This window comes from Dendronephthya gigantea, unplaced genomic scaffold, assembly GCF_004324835.1.
Source record: "Dendronephthya gigantea isolate DGI-Jeju-01 unplaced genomic scaffold, DenGig_1.0 000010F, whole genome shotgun sequence".
Taxonomy (NCBI): Eukaryota; Metazoa; Cnidaria; class Anthozoa; order Malacalcyonacea; family Nephtheidae; genus Dendronephthya; species Dendronephthya gigantea.
In genome coordinates, this window is record NW_021163020.1 from 137,511 (window position 1) to 164,287 (window position 26,777).

Consider the following 26,777-nt stretch of genomic DNA (forward strand, 5'->3'; position numbering starts at 1 on the left):
AAGTAAATGTTCAATTAACATATTTAAAAAGTTTTAAGCTATATTAAACATTTATTGCAAGGCCACCCACCTGCTGTGCGTCTCTTAAACAATATATACATAAACGAAACAAGATTGCCTTAAAATTGGATTTAAGTTCAACAGTGTTGTGTAACTGGCCTGAAGTTCTCAGGAATCATATTGATTGGAAAGGTAAGTGACAATAAGCATTCATATAATCTGGGGCAATCCTATAACTTACTGTCTTACGTTAGCTGATATTTTACAAAGTTGAGTGAAAAGTGAGTTTATTCAAAAATAATTTTTAAATTGACATGTTTCATCCAACGTAATTTAATTCATATCTTCTGAACCATAATATTTGCGCAAGAACCAGGACAAAAATTTATACCTGTGGTCCAAAAGAAAAATGATTATTTTCATAAAAATTACTTCGTCGCATTGTGATATTTTGCAATACAATTCCTTATTCCTATGTCAGTAAAGAAAGGTTTTTTCTTGAGAGTGTCTGGTAGGAAGAACCGAGGAAAGAACAATAAATGGTTATGGCACTGAATTTCGACGTAAGAATGTGAACTGAAACAGTACTACTCGCTAAATTAGTAACTGTGTAAAGTTGTTATTTCAGCTAGCCTACGAATACACAATTGATCTTAGAAAAAAATACAATGCATAAATTTTAATAAAAATTATTCCTATTCTATGCCATGTTTGTTTTAAGAAGATATGGAGTTATAAAATAACTCTACACTTTCACCGTGGTTTATTATCATCAAAAACTATTATTTTGTGGTAGGCTTTTCTTAATTTTCTCGAATCATACTGCGAAAGTTTTTATCAAAGCATTTTAACTGATGATTTGGGGTGTGGATCGCGCAAGTATTTGGGAGAAAAAAAACACTTAAACACCTAGGCAACAGTTGTTACGTTCTCAGCGCAGATGGCCAAACATTTTCATGCACGTTACACTGAATTTAGCACTGTTAGCTGTCTTCCCTGCATGACAGCGTGCTTCTAAACATCAAGAAATATGTACTTAAAATATGTCCTTGTTGTCAATAGCTCCTATCTTGAAACTTGAGTTCACGAAATGTTATTCTTGAGAGCATATTTTTTCTAGTATGTTTTTAGATAAAAATTGTTTATATTTCTATGAGCAAGCACTATATGATATATACATTTGGTACGAAAAAAAACTGCTAATAAATAAAAAGTTATTACTCAGAATTTGGCATCAGTAAAGATGAAAGTTAATTTGCCATATCGATTGTGGAGTCAATTTACAACCTTGCGAGTTGCGATCTCTTTATAATTGCGTCTACGACTAGTTGTTCCTAATTGAAAATTATTGCTCGCTGTTAAGTCAATATGTCGTTTAATTTAATATGCCCTTGGAAGCGCCGATAATTCCTTTTTTGTATTAATTTTATAAAAACGTTCGAACTCCGACCCACGACTGAGTTTCGAAGATGACTCCAGTTTATGTCATCACGTTTCATATGAAATACATCAATTATTATAAGGTGATATATAGATAAAAAAGAAAGGGACTAAGTCTAAAACGCCACGCGGTAACAATAAACACCCACGATGACGTTTAAAAATCAAGCTCCATTTCATAATTGTTTTTACCAGCAAACTATGTCTCTACACTTTTGTATCAACCTTTGATGTTTTCATTAAAACTGTTCAATCAATATCTCTATGTCGTTTGCATGAGAACATTTATCTGATTGCTAATAAATATTGTATATCCGCGTGTAGGTCTTATCAAGCAGATTTGAATATAGAATCACATAAGTATATAGCCACGTGTACACAGGAAATCTACCTTCACTTGACGCAGAAGTATCTGTCAATACAGCTTGCTTGCCCAAGTTGCCCACGTATTTGGCATGTCAATTCTTAGATATACGTTCCAATATAACCAGGGAGCAGCGTGGCAGCATCTTCAAACAACTTAGGATCAAATGTGGTATATATAACAACTACCTAAAATAGACAAAACACTTCTAGACGTTTCGACCTGAGGGCCATCGTCAGCAGAGTTAGCTATGTCAATTCTTATATATAATACAAGCTCTTTCATTGAGGGTGAAGCCTTAAAAAAGGTTTGTGATTGGTTAGTTCTAGTGCTATAAAACACAAGATAAATGTAAAAATCTCCTTTGAACAGAATACTAATCATACAATCGTCTTTATTATCAGAAAACCAATCGCAAAACATCAGTTTAAATTAAATACTTATAGCACTTCACTGAAGCTTCCTTTAAAACGTCGGAATAGTGTTTCGAACTTGAAGAGAAAGCAACGCATGTTGAAAATATTCACGGGGAAAATAGATATTTTAGGATGCACGTGTACGATGTGTGTTTCACTGGTCGCACATCACTGCATCAAAAAATTATCTAAAACTACGTGAAAATATCATACATATAGTTAACAATCAGATAATTGACTTCAATCTGTATATCACTTGAAATACTTAGCATGGCATACACTGAAGAATGACAACCATTAGTTGAGAGTAACAAGAAAATATTACCTAAATCCATCATTGGAAGGCCCGATCGAAGGTAAGGAGTAAAACGGTATATACGAGACATATAAATGGCTAATATATTGTAATTGTGGTCTCTACGATCCTCTACTGCTTCTTTCTTCGAAGACTATAATCTCCAGCTAGTTCGAATAAAGCTGTTTCGGGGTACTTTTTATATAAATATATATATACATATATAGAAGGTTCTGTCATGAAATATTGACTCTATATCAATGAGGCAATATAAGATTACAGGCTGCATGTCAAATATGACCTGGAGTCATAGTGTAATTGTATAGTTCAACTCAAATATAATTATGAAAAGGTGGGTCTTTGATGGAAGTCCTCTATTAAGCTAATCCCTATCAAGTTTTATCTAATGTTTAATATCTAATGACTAATGGATGCTAAGGCGTGTGTTATTCAGCTTATCCCACATAATACTCCAGCTTAATAGTTTCATTAAAATTTAGCATGAATCTTTGCTACCGGAATATTTTGCCAATGATCTGTGACATTGACTCGCTACTTAAAGTTTTCACCAAATAACGTCGAAACTAGAACAATGCCAATTCATCAATGCTTATATATTCGCTATAATTTCCACATTCCTCATTTCACCCTATGCAATCGTAATAAGGTTTCTCCTAAAACAGAATTTGACAAATTCTTAAATATTGCTTGTCTTTGTCTTGTCTTAGTCTTAAACTCTGAACTAGGCCGAATGTAGACCGAATAAGTTAGTAACAAACAGTAATAGCTACTTCCAATAAATATACTGTTTTATATATATAGAGAAAGCATGTTATATTGAAAAAATATATATCTAAAACAATGCTATTTATATAAAACTGTCGGATTTTACACCTACATATATGAATTATATAAATAATATAAGAGACAGAGATGTTATTACGTACTTCCGTGCTCAATGGAATAATGTTATATAACACGTAACTCGTAAGTCTCAGCAGATTGCTTGTGCATGTGAGGTCGTATTAGTCATGTTTACAACAACAATGATCAATACAAGTAAACATCAGAATCAGTTACTCTTGCATATAGTTATCAGTTGTTGTAATAAAAATGTAAGTTACCGAGACTGTCGATAAATTACAAAATGAGGGATAACGCCATTATCGTATATGTGAAATTTCTTTTATTAGTGTTCCTGCTCATTCTGTTTTTGTTTAGACTGCAGAGTGAGACGTTTGGGTGTAAAATACAAGGTGAAATTATCACCTTGAATCGCGTGATATCTCAAAAACGTGTTGCCATGCATCAGTATTTGACGATTCAAGCTGTCATTAAACTCCCCCGCCAATTAAATACAACAGTTCTTCATCTTTCATATGCAGACCTTTTGCTCAGCGTCATTGATAATGCATGAAGCCAGTTTCATCACAAAATCATATATACTGTAACAAAACCTGTAGAAAGTATCAATGTTTCATCTTCCCAACGACCAAACATCTCAAACATCTGATAATAAGCTAGGCTAATATATCTAATTACGTAATTTTTACAGCTACGTGATAATATTTCAACGCGTGATTCTGGCTGGTTTGGTTTCGTTCGAATGGTCCAATATTACATTTTACTCTAAAGCTATACCTTCAAAAGAGAAAGAATAAATATTTAGGCAGTGTAAAATAGCAATTCCACATCAACAAAAAAGATATGGTAGCATCTAATATCAGCAACGATACGACTCCCATAGGCATGGACTATCCAGATTGGTACTCCAACATCCTGGCTATTCAAGGTTCACTTGGAATACTTTTCAACGGAGTTTTATTGTTCGTATTTTGGAGAAACAAGACACCCGAATTCCGAGTAGGAACATGTTATGTGATTGGAAATCTTGCCTTGGCTGACTGCCTTACAGGTAATTGAGACGTCGACCGCCATGACCGCGGCATGATGTCTTCATCAACTTTGCATATGCACCGGAAAACACAGAAAAACAAATTCACTCCCTCTTATTTCCCTTGACCTTGTTCTATTGTTCAACTGCCATCATGACTTCCTGCAAGCAGTGTATAAGCCGTGCAGTTGTTACAAATTAAGCCCTTTAAACTTGTGATCTTTTAATATTTTCAGGTGTTGCAGTTTTGCTCCTCGCCTCTGGTTACGAGCCAATTGAATCTTTCCAAATATCAATGATCTGGACAACTATTGAAGCATCATTAATGTCATTAATGTTTCTATCTCTCGAGAGATTTCTGGCATTTTACTATCCCTTAATGTCCAAATCCATCGTTACTGTCAAACGAACGATCATCGTTATTATTATCATCTGGTTTTTTGCTATCATCTGCGGAGTATTCGTAAATCTTTACACAACCGAATCACAATTTGCAATGACGATAATATATGAGCTGTGTGTTATCGTATTCTTACTAAGCCAGGGTTATGTTCTACTTAAAATGCAGCAACGTAAACGTGGAGATCTTTTCTGCGATCGCGATGTCTCCATTGTTACAAGAAAACATATATACAAACAACAAATCAACAATCATGTGACTATCGTGGTGCTTATATTGATCATAGTGGTTGTCGTCACTGTATTACCATATATGGTTGCAACACAGATCTTTATTCTCTCGCAACTTCGCATAACTTCATTGAGCGACAAAACAAAAGACGTTATTCGAAAGTTTATCATCTATTTCTACCCCGTTGAACTACTTAACTTTATTGTAAATCCGATAATATACGCCTACCGACTAAAAAGATATCGCCAGGCATTTTTTTATGCCTTTTCTTTTCTACGGTGTGGACCATTTGTAAAAAAACCTACACGATCCCTTTCTAAAAGTAGTGGAGATTACAAAGACGGATTTGGGAAGTCATTTAATATGACAAAAGCAATACTAGAGTAAACACCAACTGAATATAGTCTTGTAGTAGGATGAGCACATATAATCAAGCAGTAATTAGTAATTAGTTAGTAATTTCCACTGTCAAATAATCAAAAATCTACGAAAAATGTAAACATGCACAATAAAAGCTAGAAATTTACACTATTATAAAGTAGAAATTTACGCAGAGTAATTACAATGTTATGTTCAGTATATGGTTATACGACGTTCATAAATCATTCAGAATGGATAATTTGTCTAATATGTGAAATAAATATATATATATATATATATATAATATATATATTATTATATATGAAAATTATATATGTATATATATATTTTTTTTTAATTAACGTAATTAGGAAATGAACGGCGATAAATCGGCAAACAGATAATTATAGCTGATTATATTCAGAGAGTTGAATTATTAAATCATGGTCCTCGATGTAGCCGCGTTAGTCTCTGACATTAAGTGCTCCAGACGATGTGTTATATTGGCCTGCCTTTCAAAGCGAACGACAAACTGCAAAGCGATACAATTTTATAGAAATTATATGATAACTGGTTGAATGGTGAACTGAAGCGAGCTACAAGGTAACATGCACACTAAACAGTTGTTTAACTATACATACATGTAGTCATACAGTATTTCTAGGAATGACGAAGTCTTAAATATAACAAAGAATTAAATATAACGACTTGATTCCATCTTTGGGTTGACAAATGAGGGTATAATTCTTGACTGGAATCGAGACATCGTAAATTTTAAAATTGAAGCCTGACTTGAAGACTAGCAACAGCACATATTTTGAATAGTTTCGAATGCTTTTATCTTCAACCGCTGCTCATAGATGTATATTTCGAAGAGAGAAATAAATTTATGGTCTAACAATAAACTAGTGATAAATATGGCTAGGCAGTTATGTCGATCATGGTCAAAAGGTAAAATAAAATAGCGGTTGAACTGGTGAAATCAGTACTGCTTGGATTTGGCAAGATCAGAAACATGTTTGTAGTTATCCTAGTGACGTAGTTTGCAGTGTCTTCAATGGTTTCTGTGCAATAACTGCGCCAGAAAAAGTGAAATATGGTACATGGTATGGTGTAGGTATAACTGCATATACATGAAAGCTATACATATATATCTCGAGGAATGAACGAAAATGATATAAAACATGCATTGTTATTCTCTGGAGTTGAGGTAACATTCAAATCCTCATGTTTAATTCAATATCATGCATGCACGAACGAATTCTTGTTATTTGTTATTCAACAAATTCCCAGCATGACCTTGACCACGCAATTTGAAAAAGAATTCTTTGTTAAAATAAATATAATAGTTGAACTGTATATAGAAACATGGCACACCTGTGTTGATTAGTCTATATACAAAAATCCTAAATTAAACTTAATGGGAAAAGGACCATTAAAAGTTAGAGGTCTATATTTTAATCTGACTTGCAAATGTATATGATTACTGAAAGTCATAGGAAAAAAATATCTCGAATTAACACATTGAAAGGGATTAAGCCAGTATTAGTGCTAATATATCTAACTGGACATAAATTTTTCGCGTGTTTTTATTAACGCGGTTATATAAATACATAAGGGAAAGTAAATCAATAAGGTTGAACCTTTCTGCTATTATTATTAAGCATTATGCATGCAGAGGATTATATTAATATTATCTATATTAAACATTTACATTTAAACCTTAATCGTGAATTTAACATCGCTTATAATTTCCCAGTTAATAAAGTATAAAATAGAAAAAATGCTGACATCTCAATGACAATATTGTAACGTTGATATATGTGTCGAACTTTATTTCACAATACAAGTTGATATGCATTGGACGTGACCTGGCGTAGGAGAATTTATTTCCGTTTCTATACAAAACTGACACAGTCAATAACGCTAAAAAAACATATTGTTATCGAAAACACTACAGTCGTGATAGCAATCAACTTTCTAAGCAAGGCATGCATGATATAATCAGCTATTACCACAATGAAATACGCTAGGAATCAAAATAATTGTCTTCAATTGCGAAGTTAATATGTTATGTCGCTCATTTTTTTTCAGAAGCTATATAAGTGCTCATTTCTCAAAAGGTACGAATGACATATAATATTGAAGTGCAATTCAAGTAGCCTGCCTGCATGTCTTTTTATACTTAGATAATTGCTAACATTAGCTAGAGACGTGAAGTCGTGAAATTAAACAGCTCTTGGCCCTGCATGCATGGGTTAAATATTTCAACAGCAATAAGACTAGATCATGCAGAAATGGGAAAGATATCATAATCAAAACGTTGCATCATGTGTATGTATAGATGATGATAATGCCACCCTGAACTTCATTTATTATATTCCTATAAGCAGTTTCCGTGGTATAAATAATTTAATTACTGTATCTATATAGTATATATCACTCACGCAATATACATTTATCTCCACGCCGTAGCACATGCATGGTTTTTGATGATATTTTTAAAGTAGACTGACGTACTAGTAGAAAGACGCACGTTTTAGTGTGACTTTTTGAAGGATTATTAAAAAGTAAGTATATATACATAAGTATATAGCCTGTTTCCGTTCATGTTGGGATTTAACACTGAATGTGAGTATATGTTACATATACTGACGAGTGACGATTTTTCATTTAAAATTGTGAGGCAGTTAAGTAAGTTCTTGTTTCATTTAAGAAATGAGAAAAATGAATAATTAAATATGAGACAAGCCTTGCAATACTCGTTCAATAAATATAACAATATTTCAATTATGATATTAATTCATTTTAAACTGCATAACGTGAAAGTCTTATTATTATCATATAGCTATATAACTTAATAAGTCAACGGAATATATAACAAAATGATCCTATATTTGCAGAGGTCCCATTGAGTTATAAATTGTATGAAGTAGTTTTAACAATAAAAAATGGTAAAATTATATTTCATAATTTCAAAGCATCCCGAGAAACTGTCGTTGCATGCATAATTGAGTATTTAACAGCATGTGAACAAAGCAATTAAGAAAAAGGCATATTACATGTTGTTTGCATGGGCATGTTTGTTTGGCCGCGGCTAAATACACACACAAAATTAAAAGAGAAGCCGAAAGACGGACGATAATGAAATAACTCGTACTTCGAAATGTTTGAAATTACAAATGTTCTAAAGAGAACGTGGTGACTTCTTGATTTTTGTTAGATATATTGAATTGTTAATACAAAATACAAGTGGAGAACATCTCAAAGAGCAATGATGGCTTCTGTGGTATACTGAGCAATACAGGTCATTACGACATACACCGATCATCATACGAACGCCATGCATGCACGATGTTAAATCGATTGGTTAAGAGGGTGCACAATCCAAAGGCTGTCTGACTCTTTAATTTGGTTCGTTTAAAGAGGTTGACCACAACAAACAGCGTTCACAGCTGGGTCTAATATTGCACTATTTGGGTTTCTGCGTTGAAGAAGCCACTAAAATATATTTTTAATTTTGAATTCAATCTACTGTATTATTTTTCTAGACAAATACACAGGCAAGTAGATTTTTTTTGTCCCATGCAATAACATAATCGCATATTGAATTGAACAAGTGTTTTGCATGAGGAGAAAAGCACAACTTTAGAGAATGGTCGGCTTTGCATCTGCTGTGCAAAATATCTGCCTGGAACAATGTTTTGAGAACAAAGAAATTTAATGTTGTTTATGTTATCTTTGAAATTTCTTTAACATTAAAATATTTCTATCGTTTCAAGGTGGCAAACATGAATGAAAAGTTGGAACCAGCACACGTCCTCGCATACATATTCAGTATCCTGGCCGTTATTCTTAATGGAGTTCTCTTAATATCCATGTTTAATGAACGAAAGAAGATATTTGTCACAAGAATTTCTTATCTGGTAGCGAACTTGGCGTTTGTTGATTGTCTCAATGGTGTTTTTCTTATCGTACTACAACAACCTATTCGAAATATTCGTTTTCTCCAAACTGACACGATGTATACTGTGCAACTTCCGCTTGTCTGGGCTGCATTTTGTGCGTCGTATTTTACATTGTTCCTCATGGCAACAGAAAGATTCATTATCGTCACTCTTCCGCTCGTGTGGTCAACCTTCCTAACGATTCGTCGGACAATTTATTCTATTTGCATCGTGTGGCTCATTGCAATAGCAGCTGGTGTTGCCGTTCATTATAATCGACATCACGCTCTTTTTTTCATCTGTCTGTTCGTCGAGATCTGCGTTCTGAGCTTCATTGTCGCTCATGTATATATTTTATGGGTTTTGCATAAGAGAGAGAAAAGTCGTGCAACAACGTTCGCCATTCAAGACTCGTCCCACGTCACTCCCTGTCTTCCTGCGCCTTCAAGCGAAAATATTGCTCACAAGAAAGTCACCATAGTCGTTACCATGCTCCTTGTCATCTTGCTTGTCACGTGTGTGCCTTACTTTATCTGTCTACAAATTCTTTCAACCCTAAACTCATTTGACCCGACGGTCGAAGATAACTTAGACCAGAATACATTCTACACAGCATATATTTACACAGATGCCTTCACTTATATATATTTCCTCTCCAATCCTATCATTTATGCTTGGCGTTTGACTATGTATCGCCAAGCGTTTTACAGCCTCCTCGGGCGAATCTGGTATTAGAAAATAGATAATCTGTTGTTTAACATCAATTTTATATGTGCCGTCAAAATTCAACTGCAAATGTAACAATAATTTGATTAACTTGGGCGCTAATTCCTTTTCAAATGGAACAAAACTATGTAATTTAAGCTGACATTTACTTTTCGGATCGCTATTTCACGTCGTATGTAAAACAAGGTGTATTATTCGTGGCATATATTGTAGAAATTAATTAGGAGTAATAAAACATTGTTTAGTATGGTTCTAGTATTGTAATATAAGTTTACAGCAACAACAACTGAAGTATCCCTAGCAATTTGATTTGTTGATACATCGTTATTAGGTAATTTAATAGTAGTATAAAAGCAATAGATTCTATCACGCGTGTGTGTGATGCAATTATAGTACACTAAACACGTCACTGTGATTTTATCTATTTCTAAAATGACAAAGTCAAGGTAAATTCTTTCTTTTAAAATATTTGTGTAATAATTTAGAAATTATAATTCACAATCATTATCTGTTTTCCTGTTACCAAATCTTTTTCTCAATCTTCTTCTAAATTTTCATCAACACTTGACAAAACTGTCGCTATTGTTGTCGAGGTAAGTGGCGGCTCCTGCCTGATGTCATCTTTCCCAGGCCTTTTCTAACTCCATGTAATTACCCCAGGTAATTTTCCCGGATAAGGAAATGGGTATTGGGTACGAAAACGACGAAATGACCCGACCCCGTCTTATATAGACGTTAATAATTGTCGCTAATACGCGTGCCAGAGAACCAGAAACAGGAGTCTCTTTATTTTCTTTTTTTGTTTTAGTAATTGTAAAATATCTTAGTGTTTCAGAGTTCTAACAGCCTTACACAACATTTCAATACTAAAATCTTGAAGTTAATAAAGTTCCCTACACTAAACATCACCGAGCCTGCAGTGAACATAACTTAGTGTGAACATTGGTATTATTACTTCAATACTTCGTGTATTTACTGGTGAAGGTAGTGAGGCGATGCTATGCACTGAGACAAAGGTAATTTATGATTATATGAGGAGCGAGTGGCAGATATTACGTCATTCGCAATAATTATACACTAATTACATTGTGAAAACTGTATGGTGCTATTACCATGCTGGATAGTGGTGGACATTACGGCTTAGTACTGATCTAACATCAGCAGTGAAGCGCAAAGCATCCAACATTGGTAAAATATTTAACAGAGCTGTATCTGATGGATCTGCAAACCATGATTTGATTGGAATTGCATTATCTAAATATAAAAGATCTTCATAGTATGTATCCTTAGAAAAATGAACTTAGGAACAAGAATTGATATCTCGTATATCACTGCCCCTTTCCTGTCTTGTTTAATGTAATTTGTCTATAGTTATAAGGATTTCATTCTTTCCATTTCTCTTGTTTTTTACCCTATTACCGCTCTAAAATGTTATATATGGTAGCATGTAACATGTTACCAATCTATCAAAGTTGCAATCTTTATGACCCAGCCTGCCTGCAGTCTATATGAGCTAGCCTGCCTGCAGTCTATATGACCCAGCCTGCCTGCAGTCTTTCTGACCCAGCCTGCCTGCAGTCTATATGAGCTTGCCTGCCTGCAGTCTATATGACCTAGCCTAGCCACATTTGGCTAATACTTGAATATATTAGGATAATTTAATCAATTTAATATATACCTTTGTTATTCATATATGCCCCAGGAGAATTATCCAGAATAAAAATGCTTGATAAATCATCACTTATAATAGATAGATCTTTGATATATGTCCCAAGGTGTAAGGTGCAATGCTAGAAGTAAAAAAGAATAAATAACTCATAAACTAAAGTAACTGAATGTTATTTTCATTGGAATGCATTAATATTTTGATATCACAGGTCTCAGGTGCATGAACATGAAGAGAGAACTTACATGTCTGAAATATCGTCTAGTAAAAAATCCTTTATTATTGTCAATTTTATCTGTTACAGCCATTCCATATCTCTAAAAAATAATTGTCTTTTTAACTTTTTAACCCACAAATTAAAGACTAGTTTGATTGAAGGTTTCTTACCTCTAAACTTGCTGTAAAAACCACCAAGTCAAACCACTGGCAAACCTGAAATGTTTTATTCAAATCTAATGAGTTTTGAAATTTATGAGGAAAAGACTGCATCTGAATGTGTAAACAAGTCAATCAATGCCTACCAACAGAATGCATTTTAGTAAGAATGCTAAGCATAATGCATGATATAAAATGACTTACCAGTCCTAAGAAAAAGTCAAGATGTGGTCTTTTATGAACAAGAAATCTTACTGTCTGATGCTCAACTGTTACCTTAAGAACAATCAAATATAATCAATAATGAGAAGTGCTGTAAATTGTAAAACATGGGAGAACGTCCCTAGAAAAAGTTACATGCAATGTATACATACCCTTAAAACAAAATCTGCAGGCATATTAGGATAAAGTGATTTTCTACCAACTCTTTAATAGAATAGGATTAAATTAATAACAATATAAGTCAATAACTATGTAGAAATATTAAACATTCTGCTATATATTATGTTGCAAAATTTGTAACATACCCATCTCGTTGTGAATGTATCAGAGTCTCATCCAAGTCCAAGACAAATATCTTTCTTCTTACAAGTTCTAGGAATGTTGTTGTTTTATTAGGTTTCATTTATCTTCCTATTACAAGTTGCAAATTGTGAACAAATTTTGGGTTGGAACATTCTTCAAAATAGCATTTGTACAGCTAGCTCATACTTACTTAATCTTTGCTGTGATAATGGTGATAATTCAAATGTTGAATATCTTATTGTCTGATGTTCTATAACCTACATATAGAAAATATTATTACATAAATATTTAATATAATAATTAATGAAAATCTCTTAAGTCATTGTTTTCTTACAAGATCTCTTTATTTGCGTTAGCATACAATTTAAAATACTACAAAAATAATCTAATTACAAATATCTGTGTTCTGACCAAGATGAGTAATTAAAATTTACGAAATATTTTTACGAAATATTTATAAATTATAAATTAAACTACTGTTCAAATGTTGTATACATACACTGACACACAGTACACAGTACACTACTCTGAGACAACAAACTAACGCAATATTGCTTAAAAAAAAAACTAATACCAAGCTTTGATAATCTTATTTGATATGTTATTAAAACTATATTGCTTGTAAATCTAATAAAAAATATTTCACAATTCAAATTCATTGGAATTCATAATTTTAAATAGTTTTAATTGAACTTACTGCTCGCATATTTCGCTTGAGGACATACATCAACAATGTCCATAATTTCACGAAAAGTGTCATAATTCTGCGACAATTAGGCAGTGGAAATATCTCTTTTAAGCTCTTTAAAGCCATAATGAGCTCCATGTGAGGTTTGCATGAGAGAAAATCGGGTATTTTTATGGAGAAATTCTACGTTTTCACATAGAAATTGAACAAGAACTTCAGGAACTTCAATTTACTGAACATGCTTCCACATCACTCATATCAACTTCCGGCTAAAACTATTTCAAACCGCGGGCACTGAAATCAGTGAAATGTCCCAAGTACTAATTACGTCATTACGTCACGTTGCTGGTTGCCATGGAGATTGTAATCAATTTGAAAAATTATCTTGTCTAAATTAAAAAGACTGAAGTTATTGTAAAATTTAGGTAAAAAATGTCAGATTTTGACGACGAGGAAGGTGTAGATGAACCTGTTTTAGACGACGAGGAGGATGATGAAGAAGCAGAAGAAGAAGTGAGGGAAATGGTTTATTGTAGAAAATACAGTTAAAGTTTCGTTGTATTTGTAACTATAAACACCCAAAATGCTGTGGTCAATTTCATAGAAAGTTCCTGAGAATCCACTGACAGAAGAAATCTTAGCTGATTCATTGTCGTTGTTGTGCAAGACTGGTAATGGACTGGCACATGCCTATGTTCGTCTAGATGTACATGACAGGTATGGTTGCAAATCAACCTACTAGTTTGACCATTTTTAGATTATACCACAAAACTAAAACGTGTTTGTTGATCTGTTTTGACAGAGATTTAACTGACATTAGTATATTGAATTGCTTCATTCACCTCAGATATATTGTAAGTATTATTGGATTTCCACAACTTATTAAGAAACATATTTATGAAAAAGTTGTGAAAAATATTCATCCACTTAATAAAAATTTTAGGACATCAGTGGCAATCAGCTGAAAGACATTTCATCTTTAAGTTCCTTAACTCATTTGTTGACATTAAAAGCAGATAAAAACCAATTGGCATCAGCAAAGTTAGACAAGGTATGCAGCATTAAATCCATGTTGTCTTAGCCAATTGGTACAATACAACATAATTTAAATGTTATTTTATCTTGATAGCTACCATACCTTCAAATTGCCAATTTCGCCAACAACAAGATAGTTGACACAAAAGGAATTGAACACCCATTATTGGAAACACTAAACCTCTCTTGTACGTATCAGGGATATCCCAGGGATATCTATAATAAACTAACCCATTTATCTTACATGAAACACTGATGTATATATACATACTTTTTCTTTGTTACAGTCAACAATATTTATGAAGTTACAGACTTTGATTCATCAGCACTATCACGCGTAAAGTGTCTAGAACTTCGCAATAACAAATTGATGACTACAAATGGTATTGGAAAGCTACCAAAACTACAAAATCTTTACTTGGTAAAAGTTGCAATACTTTAGTGTAATAAGTCTGTTGTTTCTATGACACAATATCTTAACTTCTAATAGGCAGCAAATTCAATAAAATTCCTGGAAAATTTGGATCGACTGGAACACCTTGTTACCATTCATTTACGTGACAATCAAATACAAAAATTGGATGGTTTTTCTGCAAATATGAAGCATGTGCAGTACTTGAATTTCAGGTAAAAAAAATCAACCATTCAGTCATCAAGTTCTCAAACCAGAAAGCTGACATTGCAATTTCTTTTTCTACAGAGGGAATAGTATATCTGACATGAAAGAAATTGACAAGCTTAAGTGTCTTCCTCTTTTGAGGGCAGTTGTGTTGATGGGTGAGTGTTCAGATATTGCTGTAAATCACATTTTGTAGAATTTAATTCCAGCTAGAATTCAAGTGAGAGAAACCAGTAAATTCTAAAGGTCATTTTATTTTTCTCTGAACACCTTTTTGCAGGGCTTGTTTTTAGATTTAGAGATTTTGATAACTAAATGCTGATAGGAGCATTGTTCTTATAGAGAACCCTGTAGCAGATGATGACGATTACCGAATTGAAGTATTGATCAGTTTACGTCGTTTAGAAAGATTGGATAAGGATGAGTATACTGAAGATGAGAGGCAAGAAGCTGAGGAGGTATACTGCCTGCAATGTCATGCAAACAAATGAAACAGCCCAAATTTGGTGCCTTATTGAGCACTGTCCATATTTGTGTGTTTTTAGATCCATGAACAGAGAAGACAAGAAGCAGCATTAGCGGTAAGTAGGAAGATCTCACGTACTACATGTCTACATCAATCAATAAATTTATGGTGTATCAACTGAACATTCAAGTATTTATATTTTGTGGTCTAAATGATTTTATTTTAATATTTAGGAAAATGTCATGGAAGTAATAGCTGATGATGATGATTGAAACCATTTAACAAACCAGTTAAATAATTTCCACCATGATAGTTAATGTAAATATTGATATATGTAGTTATGTGCAATATGATTTGCTGTTTTTCCCTAAGTAAAATAAATTATACCATTTATGTAAAAACTTGTATTAAAATTTTATTTTGGTCACAAATAGACCAAAATAAATAGTCATAAATAGACTGATCACCTCCGGCTTCGCAACACCCATTTCCTACATTGACTTGAGTTTTTAGCAGGTTTCCTTGAAATAGTTTTTGCTTTATAGAACTGTTTCTTATCACATTTCTTTCCAGAATGAACACCTTTGATATGACATGCAACATGAACCAATTTCAAATTCTTCTTTGTGAATAAAAGATCGTAGAAATATTGCCAATTTATATCTCTGCCCTTGGCCTGTTTTATCACTTCTGCCAATGTGGGCAAAATTTCTCTGGATTTCTCAACACTACAATTATATAAAAAGTAATGCTAATGATTTGAATGAACCCCAACTAAGACCTACTTTAACACAAAAAAAGAAAAGACATTCAATTCTATTTTGGTTGTAACATCTTTTTAAAGAAAACCTTGTACTCACACATGATCCAAATTCCAAGTGCTAAAAATAATTCTAGTTTCTTTTGACCCATAAGGGTTGATTGAATGACTTTTGGCACAATTTTTCTCATTAAATTTCCCTTCACACTTAAACCAGCCAAGATCATCACAGATTCTAACATTTTTCCACGCAGAACGACAAAAATAGTTGCCATTGTATTTGTTGAAATGTAACTCCTGACGCAAGTCATCCAAAAGTTCCATACCTTGCTGACTAGGATTCTGAAACAAAGAGTTCTTTTATTGATCTTGTTCTTTTGTTGCTAAAAATGCAGGCCCCTGTTGAACTTGTCTCAGACTTGTGTCATTCATGCAGTTTACCCATTATGAAATTAAACTCATTATACCCATAACATAACAGATAAGGAAAGTTTCTACCATAATAAAAAAACACAGTTTCAACTTTCAAGTATATCAAACCTGCTCTTGTAGGAGATATTCTCTGGTTTTTTGATAGTAATTTTTAATCCTTGTTTTTGCACCATCTTCCATGACGGCCTCTTTTGTCTGATATCTGTCAGGCAATCCTTCAAACCATTCACCATCTTCTTCCCGAGTCTCAGAAGCAATATTTGATTGAAGTGTTGAGACATAATCCAGCAATGCCCTGTTGATAACTTCAGAATTTTCACCACACAAAAACTGCTTAACCTCATCTAAACATTTTGTGTTCTGCTCAGCAAGGCTTTTAGAAAGTTTCAAAGTAAGCTTCTCAAGCTGTATCAAATCTAAGAAAAAACAGTATAGTATTAATATTTCAATGATGGAACGTCACATTTATGATGAAAAGATGGTACTCATTCTGTCATCTAGAGGTGAACACCTTGGTGCTGGTAATTATAATTTGATAAAATTATTAAAGCCAACCTGTTTTGGAATTTCCGTAATTAGGAGCAAAGAAGGTAAAACAGGTTTGTTGGGGCAAACATCTAAAATATTCTTCTGTCAATACCGCAGTACCATCATCTAAATGCGGTTCAAAATCCTCTGGTATATTTAATAGCTTCAAAGCTTGGTTCTTCAAATCCTGCAAGTTTGTTGCAGTAATGCCAATTCTTCCGATGCCACCAACTTCCTGTATTTTGTATGGCTTTGTTGTATTTGTTCCCATGAGTGTCATAGAAGACAATATTTCATAGTAGAAACTCCAGAAAAGGTAAGAATGGTAAGAACCAATAAGAACCAGTCAACTGCCAGTTATATTTGTTATTTCTTTACTGGAGTATATTTTCCACTTTACCAAAGTAAACTTCAACTTCTTCCTTGAATGTATCTATTTTCACGATAATTGTTACTTGTCGGAGGATTAGAATTGTGATTAGGGAATTATTGATTGATTCTATCAAAAATTTCTATTCTTAAAAATTTTTAATCTCTGTTTAATACTGTGTTGGGTAAAATTCTACATCGAGTTGGACTAGCCAACGGAAGCTATACATAATACATTGTAACTCTTGTAACTCACAGAGTCTTCCTTGCAGATAGAAGTACGTCATCTGGCGGAAACATATCAATAAAACAAATGCCGCTATGATTTATACTTTTAAGATCGGGAAAATCTTTCCTCGGCCATAATATAATAGATATTAAAATCATAATACTGTAAACTACAAGTCGTCCCAAACTTGCTAAGTTCTCATTCTTCTCATCATGCATTCTTTGTTTTTCTCGTATGAATGAATGAAAAGACGTGCACCGCTGACATACAAAAGTCCTGAGGACATACGAAAAACCCTGAAAAGGTAAAATGTTTTTCTCACAGGACATTTCAGTGAGATTTCTGCACGCAAACCAGCTTTTGCTTACTCCACACTCATACAAACGAAAAAACCTTGCCGCAAATGCAAAATAAATTACTTCTGCGGGAATATTCAAACAAGAAGGCAAGACAGGTGTCTGCCATATTTATATCCTCCGTAATTTGTTTGTTTTATGTGGGGACAAACGTCTGGAAGCGCCATCTAACTGCTGTGAAACTTTAATAATTTATTTGAAGATTACACATTCCCAACTTCTTCAATTCAACTTCATAGGTAGAAAGATCCTTGTCGCAATAAGAAGATGAAAAGAACACTAGAGTCGTGGTCAGTGGTCGTGATAGCTGAAGAATACGTCAGATGAAACTACACAAGAAATGATAAGAGTTGATAGTTAAACATGAGGAAGAGATTTAGCGAACCTGACTTTCTACCGAATAATACGTGATCCGTCTTAACAATCCACAGTTAAGAATGACCATTCGTTATTAATGGATACATAGTTCCACTGAACGCATCCAGTATTTCTTTTCTGAGTGAAAATTCATCTTTCTTCCTGCTGAGCCGTCATTAAACCGCTTAATAATCCCAGTTACGAGAAAGCTAATCATTAAATGTTAACTTTTCAATATATCAGTGCATGGCTACAAGTTCCAATAATACGAAAAGTGACTGAAGAAGTTGGAGTTATTCCAACAGTTACATTATGCTTCCCGATTTATCTTTTTAAATCTTTAATTAACACCGTCCATTGCAGGATGAGTGGCTGATAAATTGCATTTAGTTACAGCGCCTCAGTTCCTACCAAGAAATTCAAAGTTCCTAAATGATTTATCATTGAGTAGGAAGTCAGGAAGACTCAAATTAAATCACAATATTTCAGCAAACGTTGCTTAAATAAAAAATATTTTAAACAAGAAAACTAAGAATTAGAAAGACATATGTTTCAAATCAAACATAGCCATACTTCATTAATATATTTAGCAGAATAACAGATGATGTGATGTCTAACCGCGCTTCAAGCAAACGGAACTTGTCTTTCCCGATGAGCTAAGTCAACATTGATAAAGCTCGTGTAAATATAAATGCAATTTTTCACCTCAACATTAGGCATAATTTCCTCGTGAAAGATGCATTACGTAGGAAGAAAATAATATCCCCACAATGCTTAAATGAGGTAATCGGAATCATAAAATATACCTTTGTCTGTACTATTTAATAGATGCAGCTGCTGCCGGCCTTCATACAAAAGAACTGAGTTCTTCCTACACGGAAAATTTCTCGTATGTTCATTGGTTAATACGCTTTATTTTCTGTAATTTGATTGGTCCGGGAGGCGCTGATAGCACCTGTGTCTGTTAGACGCAAAACGTACATGTATAGTTATCATCGGCTTAAAGTACGACGCTTATAGATGAAGACGACTTTGTGATAATGGAGTTTGGGATCACCTTGTATTGCCGTTCGTGGTTTGGGATTTAACAATGTGAGGAAAATACAGAAAGATAATAAGGATTGCGGTTTGGATTTTACTTGAAAATGAAATTTAGAGAACTTGAAGAAAAATTTCAGAATTGAAAGTTCACAATAAAAATAGGCAACGCTAGTTGGTTTATTTTATATTGAAAGAAAGAAACAAAGAGGTAAACATTGACTGAACTCTAAAATGTCTGGATTGCAAGGTTTGATCATGAAGAACAATAAATGCTCACTTGTTTTAAGATCTTCAAGTCTTTTCGTAAACATCAACGGATTTGTCGCGAGTACATTGGCTCGCTTATGTTATTTCAATCAATTTGATCATGAAGGCGAGGCTGAATTCGTGTACAATAATAACGATACGTTCATAACAGATCTCCGAGTGACAATTGGTCGACAGAAAATACACAGAACTGTCCGCGACTTGTTCTCTGAGAAGGAAATAGAACGTTTTCAGTGTTGTCATGCGGATCAAACTGACTTTGTAATTAGCATCGGAAAAATCCCTGCTCATGCGTCAATCTGGTTGGAGGTTGATGTCTTAGGTGAGCTGCAAACTGAAAACACTGAGCAAGCATTAGTTTTTAAAACACCAGAAATTTTTACCCCCTTCTCCAGCGAGTTTTGTGAAAAGGACAGCACAAATCAGGCCTATAAATTTGATATAAAGATTAGAAGTGATATGCCTTTTCAGCTGGCGGGATGTCATTCTTCTTCTCATGCCATTCAAGTTGATGCAGATGCTGATGCTATGAGTGCAGAGATTGTCGTTATTACGTTAGCTGAAGAATTTGAATACGATAGACAAATCAAAGTATGTTTTTATCCAGTAAAGCCGCTTGATGTTTATACAAGTGTTGAAACCGTTACTCTTCAGGACAACGCGAGTTATACTTCGCAACGAACCAAATCTCGAACTTACTCTTTCTCCCATACAAACCAACGCAGGCAGTCATTTGAAAAACGCGAACGTTTCGGCAACGCAAAAGGTCAAAAAAGCATTTTAACAAGCGACAAAAGAATACAAGAAGAAGTAAAAGATTTAGCGACTTCAAGATCAAGCCAATTCTACCGTGATGCAATCATTGCTACAAGTTTAGTTCCAGATTTATCAAACTACTCTGCCCACGGAGAGTACATATTCATGCTTGATCGAAGTGGAAGTATGAATGGCTCGCATATTTGTAATGCTAAAGAAAGCTTGGTGTTATTTCTCAAAAGTCTGCCGATATCCTCCTACTTCAACGTTGTGTGTTTTGGTTCCTACTCCCGCTCTTTATTCCCCTGTAGTCAGAGATATAATCGCGATAGTTTAGAAAAAGCTTGTGCGTATGTGAACAGCATTAGAGCAGATATGGGCGGCTCTGAGCTCTTGCAGCCGATGAAAGCAGTGTTGGAAAAGCCACATAAAACTGGTTACGTAAGAAATGTCTTTGTACTAACTGACGGAGATATTGCGCAGCCCGATGCCATTATGAAATACCTGAAAACGACGTGCCACAAAGCAAGGTTAGTATTATGATAATAGTATAATAGGCTGAAAGCATTAAGTTCACAACATTCACTGATATGTTCACAATATAATGTTCACAGATCCTTTCTCGTAAAAGGACTACATAGTTTACGCTCAGCAGGAATCGAGCCTGCAGCTCTAACATTAATTATCTCCCCCTGACAAAATTTCCGTTGCTCCAGGATTTTCACATTTGGAATTGGTCCAAAGATTTCCTTCAATACTGTCTGCAATATTGCAAGAAGTGCCCAAGGAAAAGCGTATTTTTCGGAGGATGGTACCAAGATTCAAACCAAGGTATGATACGCTGAAGACAAGTAACAACGCTACGATCAACACAACGTATCATATCATATAACATAGTTTCTGCACGTTTAAACACTTCGTTTCTTGCAGGTTATTCAATGTCTTAAAGAAATTCTGAAGCCAACACTGTGTGACGTTAAAGTGGACTGGCAACTACCAACAAATTGGCAGCTATTACGAGCGACTCTCGAAATGCCCGTTTTAGTTTCTGGAAAACGGAGTAACCTGTACGCTTCAGTACAGTTACCACCAAGAGAACAGAACCAAGCAAGGTTGAGAAGAAAACGAAAGTCAAGTGTGAAAGAGTTTTGGTTTGATGAAGAACTGGATTCCTGCCAACTCGGTGATAACATGTTTTTTGACGACTTCCAAGACAACGGGGAATTCTCTGGATACTGGGATACAGATACGGATGTATCGGTATCGGATTGTGAACAACAAAACAACGTGCAACTCGGAAATGATATGGACGAGTGTTATGCCGGAAGCAGTCCTGCAAGAGATGAGATCAGAGGTGATCATGAAAAGTTGAATTTAGAAAAGTCCGTTGACGTATTTGATAACTCAAAGAAGACTGGAATAGAGCAATCGAATGGCAGTTCAAATTCCGTCAAAAATTGGCAAGAAGTGAGAAACATACACTTATATTCAAGTGATACGAGCACAGAAACGGAAGATGAAATTCAAACAGACAAGAATGGCGATATTTTTCCACCTGAAAAATATCTCATTCGACGAAATCAGGATTGGAACTACAATAATTTTTTTGTAAACTCGGACTCGGTCACCACTTTTAGAGGATTGAAAACCAGTGATGATGTTACCAACAAATTTGCTTACGTCACAGAGTGGATAGGCGATAACAAAGGTTTATTGACAAGCATTACTGATGATTGTTATCAACAAAGTAATAACGCAATTTGCAAAGATGTAATGCATCGTGACCTCATGCAGAATGACGTAAAAACTGGTTACATCACGAACAATGGCAAACAAGTTAATGAGAAGAAAAAACAGAAACAAATGTTCGCTAATAAGAGTGAATCAGTCATTGATATGAACAGCACAGCCCGTATGAACAAGACAAGCAAGGAAAATGTCATTGACTGTGATATTCCAGATGATTCCCTATGCAGCCAGATTGAGGCTGACGACGGTATAAATGATCCTGAGAGAGGCTATGTCTTAATATCTGGTTATATTGGACCGGATATCCATAGAGAAAGAATTGTACTTTGTTTAAACACAAAAACATGCTGTAGTATATCGCTTCATCAAATGGCTGCAAAGAGCTTTATTAATGGTATGGAGGTCTTATTAAATAACACATGCAACAATGCAGGATTGGAAAGAGAGATTGTTGAGTTTAGCAAAGAATCATGCATTTCTTCAAGTTTGACATCATTCGTAACACTTGATGAGAAGGGAAATATCGTCGGCGTTTTTCAAGACTGCGTAGGCTCAAATTTCAGGTAAATGTCATGGTGTGACGTTTGAGAGTTGATAGGTGAGTGGGTGAAAGGTGGGTAGGAGGGTAAGTGGGCAGGTAAATAGGTGGGTAGGTAGGTAGGTGGGCAAGTAGGTAGGATGGTAGATAGCTGAGTCAGTGACAAGGAAGAACATAACTAGGCAGATAGGTTGGTAGTTTGGTATCACAGAAATAATAGCATGGACGTAAGATGAATGGGAACCACCATATACAAAACGTCGGATAAGAGAGTTTAAAAAAAACTCGTGATTTAATTTTTTTACAGACGTCAAAAACAGCTTTCTAGGTATTCTCCCAAATCAACAAAAGGAGAAAGTAATCCACCAACTATCCTTATTAGTTGTCCGAGTGTTGACGAAGAATCACGCTCGCCTATCAAGAGGAGAATCGGAGTGTCTACGGAGCTTGATCCCATTTCAGACGATGTGAAATATTACCGTATTGAAAGATTGGATCCTGAAGGATGTGATGAAATAATACGTGAAACTCGCCGGAAGAGCCTCGTGGATTGTCGTAACATCCCAGTTGGGGCGATTCATCGTAGGAAACTAGTGAACACAAGATTGACCTTGCTGTCCAGAAAAATGAGGAATGCTCACAAATTGAATGTTTTTGCAGGTAAGGCTTTGAAACCTCACTCCTGGAATGAGGTTCATCGTTAAAAAAAGTTTAAAAGCCTGCACCGAACATAGGTCAGGAAGATCGAAGAATTGGTTGAAGTGTAGTACTAATTGGTAGTAGTGATATGATAAACTATGCCGCTAGGCTGGAAGGCATCGTCGTACGGACCATAGAGAACCCTTTTTTACCTCAACTACATTGTTAGATAATTTCCGATACAGAAAACATATTGGGATTGACATGGTAAACAATTGTTCTCTTTTTAGGTCCACCGTTTATTCGTCTTATTTTACTTCAATCAGCAGAAGGATTTTGGCAACTGACCTATGCCTTTGCTCGTATAATTGGCCTTCCTTTAGTTCAATTAGAACTTGCAGCACCATTTGTGGATTCAACAATGATTCCTTTGGCAGAACAAGATGATAGACTGGGGATAGATTGTTACTACGACTCGTTGGCATTATGGGCCACTGCTTTAGCCTTGGTTTATCTTAGAAGAAAATGGATAAGCCATGAAGAAGATTGGGAACTAATAGCTATCAAAGCTACATCATGGTTACAAAAGCAGACTCTCCCACCGGGGTTTGGGTATATAGATATCATGTTAGCTGCAAAACAAGCTGTAGTTTTGTTAGAACAGAAGTACAGGTCACGAGCGAAAAGCGAACCAGTTGGTTTGAATGAATAAATAATATAAAGGAGATCAGAAATAGCCCATTTATTGCAAACTGTTAACTAAAGATGATTCTTAGTACGATTATTTGTTTACTAAACTGTATCATTTCCACTTTATCTCTGAAATAGATTGCTGGATTTTGTTCTTTGTGATACACATTATTCATATGATAATACAAACTCTCTATTCGTCTTCAGCTTCGCCACTTTCTTCAGCTTCTCCACTTTCTTCAGCTTCGCCACTTTCTTCAGCTTCTCCACTTTCTTCAGCTTCTCCACTTTCTTCAGCTTCTCCACTTTCTTCAGCTTCGCCACTTTCTTCAGCTTCGCCACTTTCTTCAGCTTCGCCACTTTCTTCAGCTTCGCCACTTTCGTCAGCTTCTCCACTTTCTTCAGCTTCGCCACTTTCTTCAGCTTCGCCACTTTCTTCAGCTTCGCCACTTTCTTCAGCTTCGCCACTTTCTTCAGCTTCGCCACTTTCGCCAGCTTCTCCACTTTCTTCAGCTTCGCCACTTTCTTCAGCTTCGCCACTTTCTTCAGCTTCGCCACTTTCTTCAGCTTCGCCACTTTCTTCAGCTTCGCCACTTTCGTCAGCTTCGCCACTTTCGTCAGCTTCTCCACTTTCTTCAGCTTCGCCACTTTCTTCAGCTTCACCACTTTCTTCAGCTTCTCCACTTTCTTCAGCTTCGCCACTTTCTTCAGCTTCGCCACTTTCTTCAGCTTCTCCACTTTCTTCAGCTTCTCCACTTTCTTCTGCTTCTCCACTTTCTTCAGCTTCGCCACTTTCTTCAGCTTCGCCACTTTCTTCAGCTTCGCCACTTTCTTCAGCTTCGCCACTTTCTTCAGCTTCGCCACTTTCTTCTACTTCTCCACTTTCTTCAGCCTCGCCACTTTCCTCGGCTTCGCCACTTCCATCGTTTTCGTTAGCGTCGGCAACAGCTGTATCTTCTATAAATTTGGGCATTGAAAACAATGAACGTTGACGACATAATGACGGCACAAGTAATTTGATTTAGGACTCAAATGTTCCCACCTGGTAATGGTTTTGATACTGTAAATGAAACTCCAAGAACAAGTACAAGAGCAGCTAGGAAAATTATTAATTTCATCTTCGTATTTTATGTCGATTGCAAACCTGAAGAAAAAATGGTTCGACATTGTAACCAAATTAAAGCTAGCTATAAAACTAGTAGTGAGAAATATTTTCATTCAGTGCATGGTGGATTTAAATAGATTTAATGCGAATAACTGAGACAAGCGTTGTTTTCTTTTTATTTGGTAAGAATGGCTTTCAGATGTTCTCCGATGACACTGTTAGATATTCGTCGTTTTCTCGAATGAAACACAACACGCTTTTGCAATTTTTACTGAGTGGAATATTTAACCCGATCAAAAAAACTGATTCAGATGTTATTAACATGGGTCATGGCGACAATATTTCGTGTCATCTGTCGAGTGACACGAAGAGACCAAAGTTTCTTTTCCATCAAAAGAAAATGCTCAACTTTGATCCAGGCATGTTTCATTTGAAATGAGAAATTGAAACCAGAATTTGAAATGGCATAAATGTTTTGAAAGAAAGTCAATTCACAACGGGAAGCAACAAGATGAAAGGTGAATCCCCGTGAATAACCCGCTCGTTCACTTTTGATTGTCTTCATCACCTGCATAAAATACTTCAAGTCTTCGCAAGATATCAAAAATAGAGAACGAAGAACATTTGAACGTAAAAAATAAGTGATATTACACTATTTAATGAACCCGAAGATAAGAAACAGTGCTGAAAAACATCGATTTTTGGGAAAACTTTTGGGATAAGAGTTTTTTACTGAGTAACACGTCAGCATAAATATTTCTGATTTGCTTTGCTTCCATTTCCAGATTGTAATTTTTCAAAATCATTAAGAGAAACGAGTTAAAAGAGAAATGAGTTAAATTAATCAACTGAATAGTAAATACCGTACGTGATAACTTAACGTTTGGTAATTTTTTTATATTTAAACTAGGACTTTCAAACATTTCTATATATCGTTAACGAGTTTTATAATTTTGTTTTAACTTTCAACTTTTGGGTGAACACTTCATCAAAAGAAGATATTTTAACAAATGCTTATAAGTCATATTTTGTCTACAACAATACCTGTACAGACGATTTTCTATGTCATCAAATTTTCAGCGATCAAAATAACGAGAATTGTTTACACAAAATGGTAAACAAAATTGATTTAAATATAAACAAAATATTTCATCATGGATGTAAATAACTTACCTAAAATATTTCAAATTTGTGTCTGGATTTTGTGAGCCAAAGAAAAAGCTACGTTCTTACCCAGAGAATGAATGGCTCCAAGTGATTAATAACTTCTAACAACACAGTAACGGGTAATTTATAAGCACCGTGAGAGGTGAGAGGTGTCATAACCACATAGCGTGACAATATCACGACGACAACGCTTAATCTCCAGTTTCCAACATTCATTTCAATATTTCCAGGTCTATTCAAAAGAGCCTTTTCAGATAGATCGTTGAGTAAAAAAAACATTTTCCGGTCAAAAGAGAATTATTAAAAGCAAAAAAGTTAAAAAAATTACGTACTGAAGATCATTAATA

The 26,777-nt window shown here is 34.8% G+C and overlaps 6 protein-coding genes across 10 annotated transcripts; 3 read left to right on the top strand and 3 right to left on the bottom strand.

Annotated features, from left to right (window-relative positions):
- The first annotated feature begins 130 nt into the window (after positions 1-130).
- LOC114518474 (adrenocorticotropic hormone receptor-like) lies at positions 131-5,588 on the top strand. 4 transcript variants are annotated; one of them, XM_028538473.1, is made up of 4 exons: positions 1,950-1,975; positions 2,490-2,576; positions 4,071-4,430; positions 4,646-5,588. In XM_028538473.1, the coding sequence occupies exons 3-4, from the start codon at positions 4,223-4,225 to the stop codon at positions 5,425-5,427; spliced, it is 990 nt and encodes a 329-aa protein (XP_028394274.1). In that variant the 5' UTR covers positions 1,950-1,975; positions 2,490-2,576; positions 4,071-4,222; the 3' UTR covers positions 5,428-5,588. The 4 variants fall into 4 exon arrangements, with proteins under 4 accessions (XP_028394276.1, XP_028394274.1, XP_028394272.1 ...); XM_028538471.1 differs by lacking the exon at positions 1,950-1,975 and adding an exon at positions 2,024-2,111; XM_028538475.1 differs by lacking the exons at positions 1,950-1,975; positions 2,490-2,576 and adding an exon at positions 131-192.
- A 4,920-nt stretch (positions 5,589-10,508) lies between these two features.
- Positions 10,509-13,576, bottom strand: LOC114517900 (CTD nuclear envelope phosphatase 1-like). Its single transcript, XM_028537749.1, has 9 exons — positions 13,337-13,576; positions 12,830-12,896; positions 12,642-12,708; positions 12,489-12,540; positions 12,319-12,390; positions 12,127-12,171; positions 11,985-12,056; positions 11,752-11,863; positions 10,509-11,327 (listed from the first exon to the last, which is right to left on the bottom strand). The coding sequence occupies exons 1-9, from the start codon at positions 13,463-13,465 to the stop codon at positions 11,182-11,184; spliced, it is 762 nt and encodes a 253-aa protein (XP_028393550.1). The 5' UTR covers positions 13,466-13,576; the 3' UTR covers positions 10,509-11,181.
- Positions 13,577-13,685: 109 nt separating this feature from the next.
- LOC114517898 (leucine-rich repeat-containing protein 23-like) lies at positions 13,686-15,771 on the top strand. The gene is made up of 11 exons (XM_028537746.1): positions 13,686-13,840; positions 13,932-14,044; positions 14,130-14,181; positions 14,271-14,378; positions 14,457-14,550; positions 14,650-14,783; positions 14,853-14,989; positions 15,063-15,139; positions 15,324-15,439; positions 15,527-15,562; positions 15,681-15,771. Exons 1-11 carry the CDS (start codon positions 13,760-13,762, stop codon positions 15,717-15,719), a joined length of 987 nt encoding a protein of 328 aa, XP_028393547.1. The 5' UTR covers positions 13,686-13,759; the 3' UTR covers positions 15,720-15,771.
- Positions 15,772-15,887: 116 nt separating this feature from the next.
- Positions 15,888-19,312, bottom strand: LOC114517896 (DNA fragmentation factor subunit beta-like). Of its 2 annotated transcripts, none has more exons than XM_028537745.1 (5): positions 19,285-19,312; positions 17,195-18,450; positions 16,748-17,055; positions 16,308-16,549; positions 15,888-16,175 (listed from the first exon to the last, which is right to left on the bottom strand). In XM_028537745.1, the coding sequence occupies exons 2-5, from the start codon at positions 17,445-17,447 to the stop codon at positions 15,911-15,913; spliced, it is 1,068 nt and encodes a 355-aa protein (XP_028393546.1). In that variant the 5' UTR covers positions 17,448-18,450; positions 19,285-19,312; the 3' UTR covers positions 15,888-15,910. The 2 variants fall into 2 exon arrangements, with proteins under 2 accessions (XP_028393546.1, XP_028393545.1); XM_028537744.1 differs by lacking the exon at positions 19,285-19,312 and adding an exon at positions 19,184-19,217 and having other exon boundaries at positions 17,195-18,885.
- Positions 19,313-19,422: 110 nt separating this feature from the next.
- LOC114517895 lies at positions 19,423-24,298 on the top strand. Its single transcript, XM_028537743.1, has 5 exons — positions 19,423-21,072; positions 21,259-21,373; positions 21,473-22,854; positions 23,137-23,489; positions 23,759-24,298. The coding sequence occupies exons 1-5, from the start codon at positions 19,751-19,753 to the stop codon at positions 24,178-24,180; spliced, it is 3,594 nt and encodes a 1,197-aa protein (XP_028393544.1). The 5' UTR covers positions 19,423-19,750; the 3' UTR covers positions 24,181-24,298.
- On the bottom strand, positions 24,194-26,541 carry LOC114517899 (spore wall protein 2-like). The gene is made up of 3 exons (XM_028537747.1): positions 26,437-26,541; positions 25,201-25,302; positions 24,194-25,115 (listed from the first exon to the last, which is right to left on the bottom strand). Exons 2-3 carry the CDS (start codon positions 25,274-25,276, stop codon positions 24,352-24,354), a joined length of 840 nt encoding a protein of 279 aa, XP_028393548.1. The 5' UTR covers positions 25,277-25,302; positions 26,437-26,541; the 3' UTR covers positions 24,194-24,351.
- Positions 26,542-26,777: the final 236 nt, after the last annotated feature.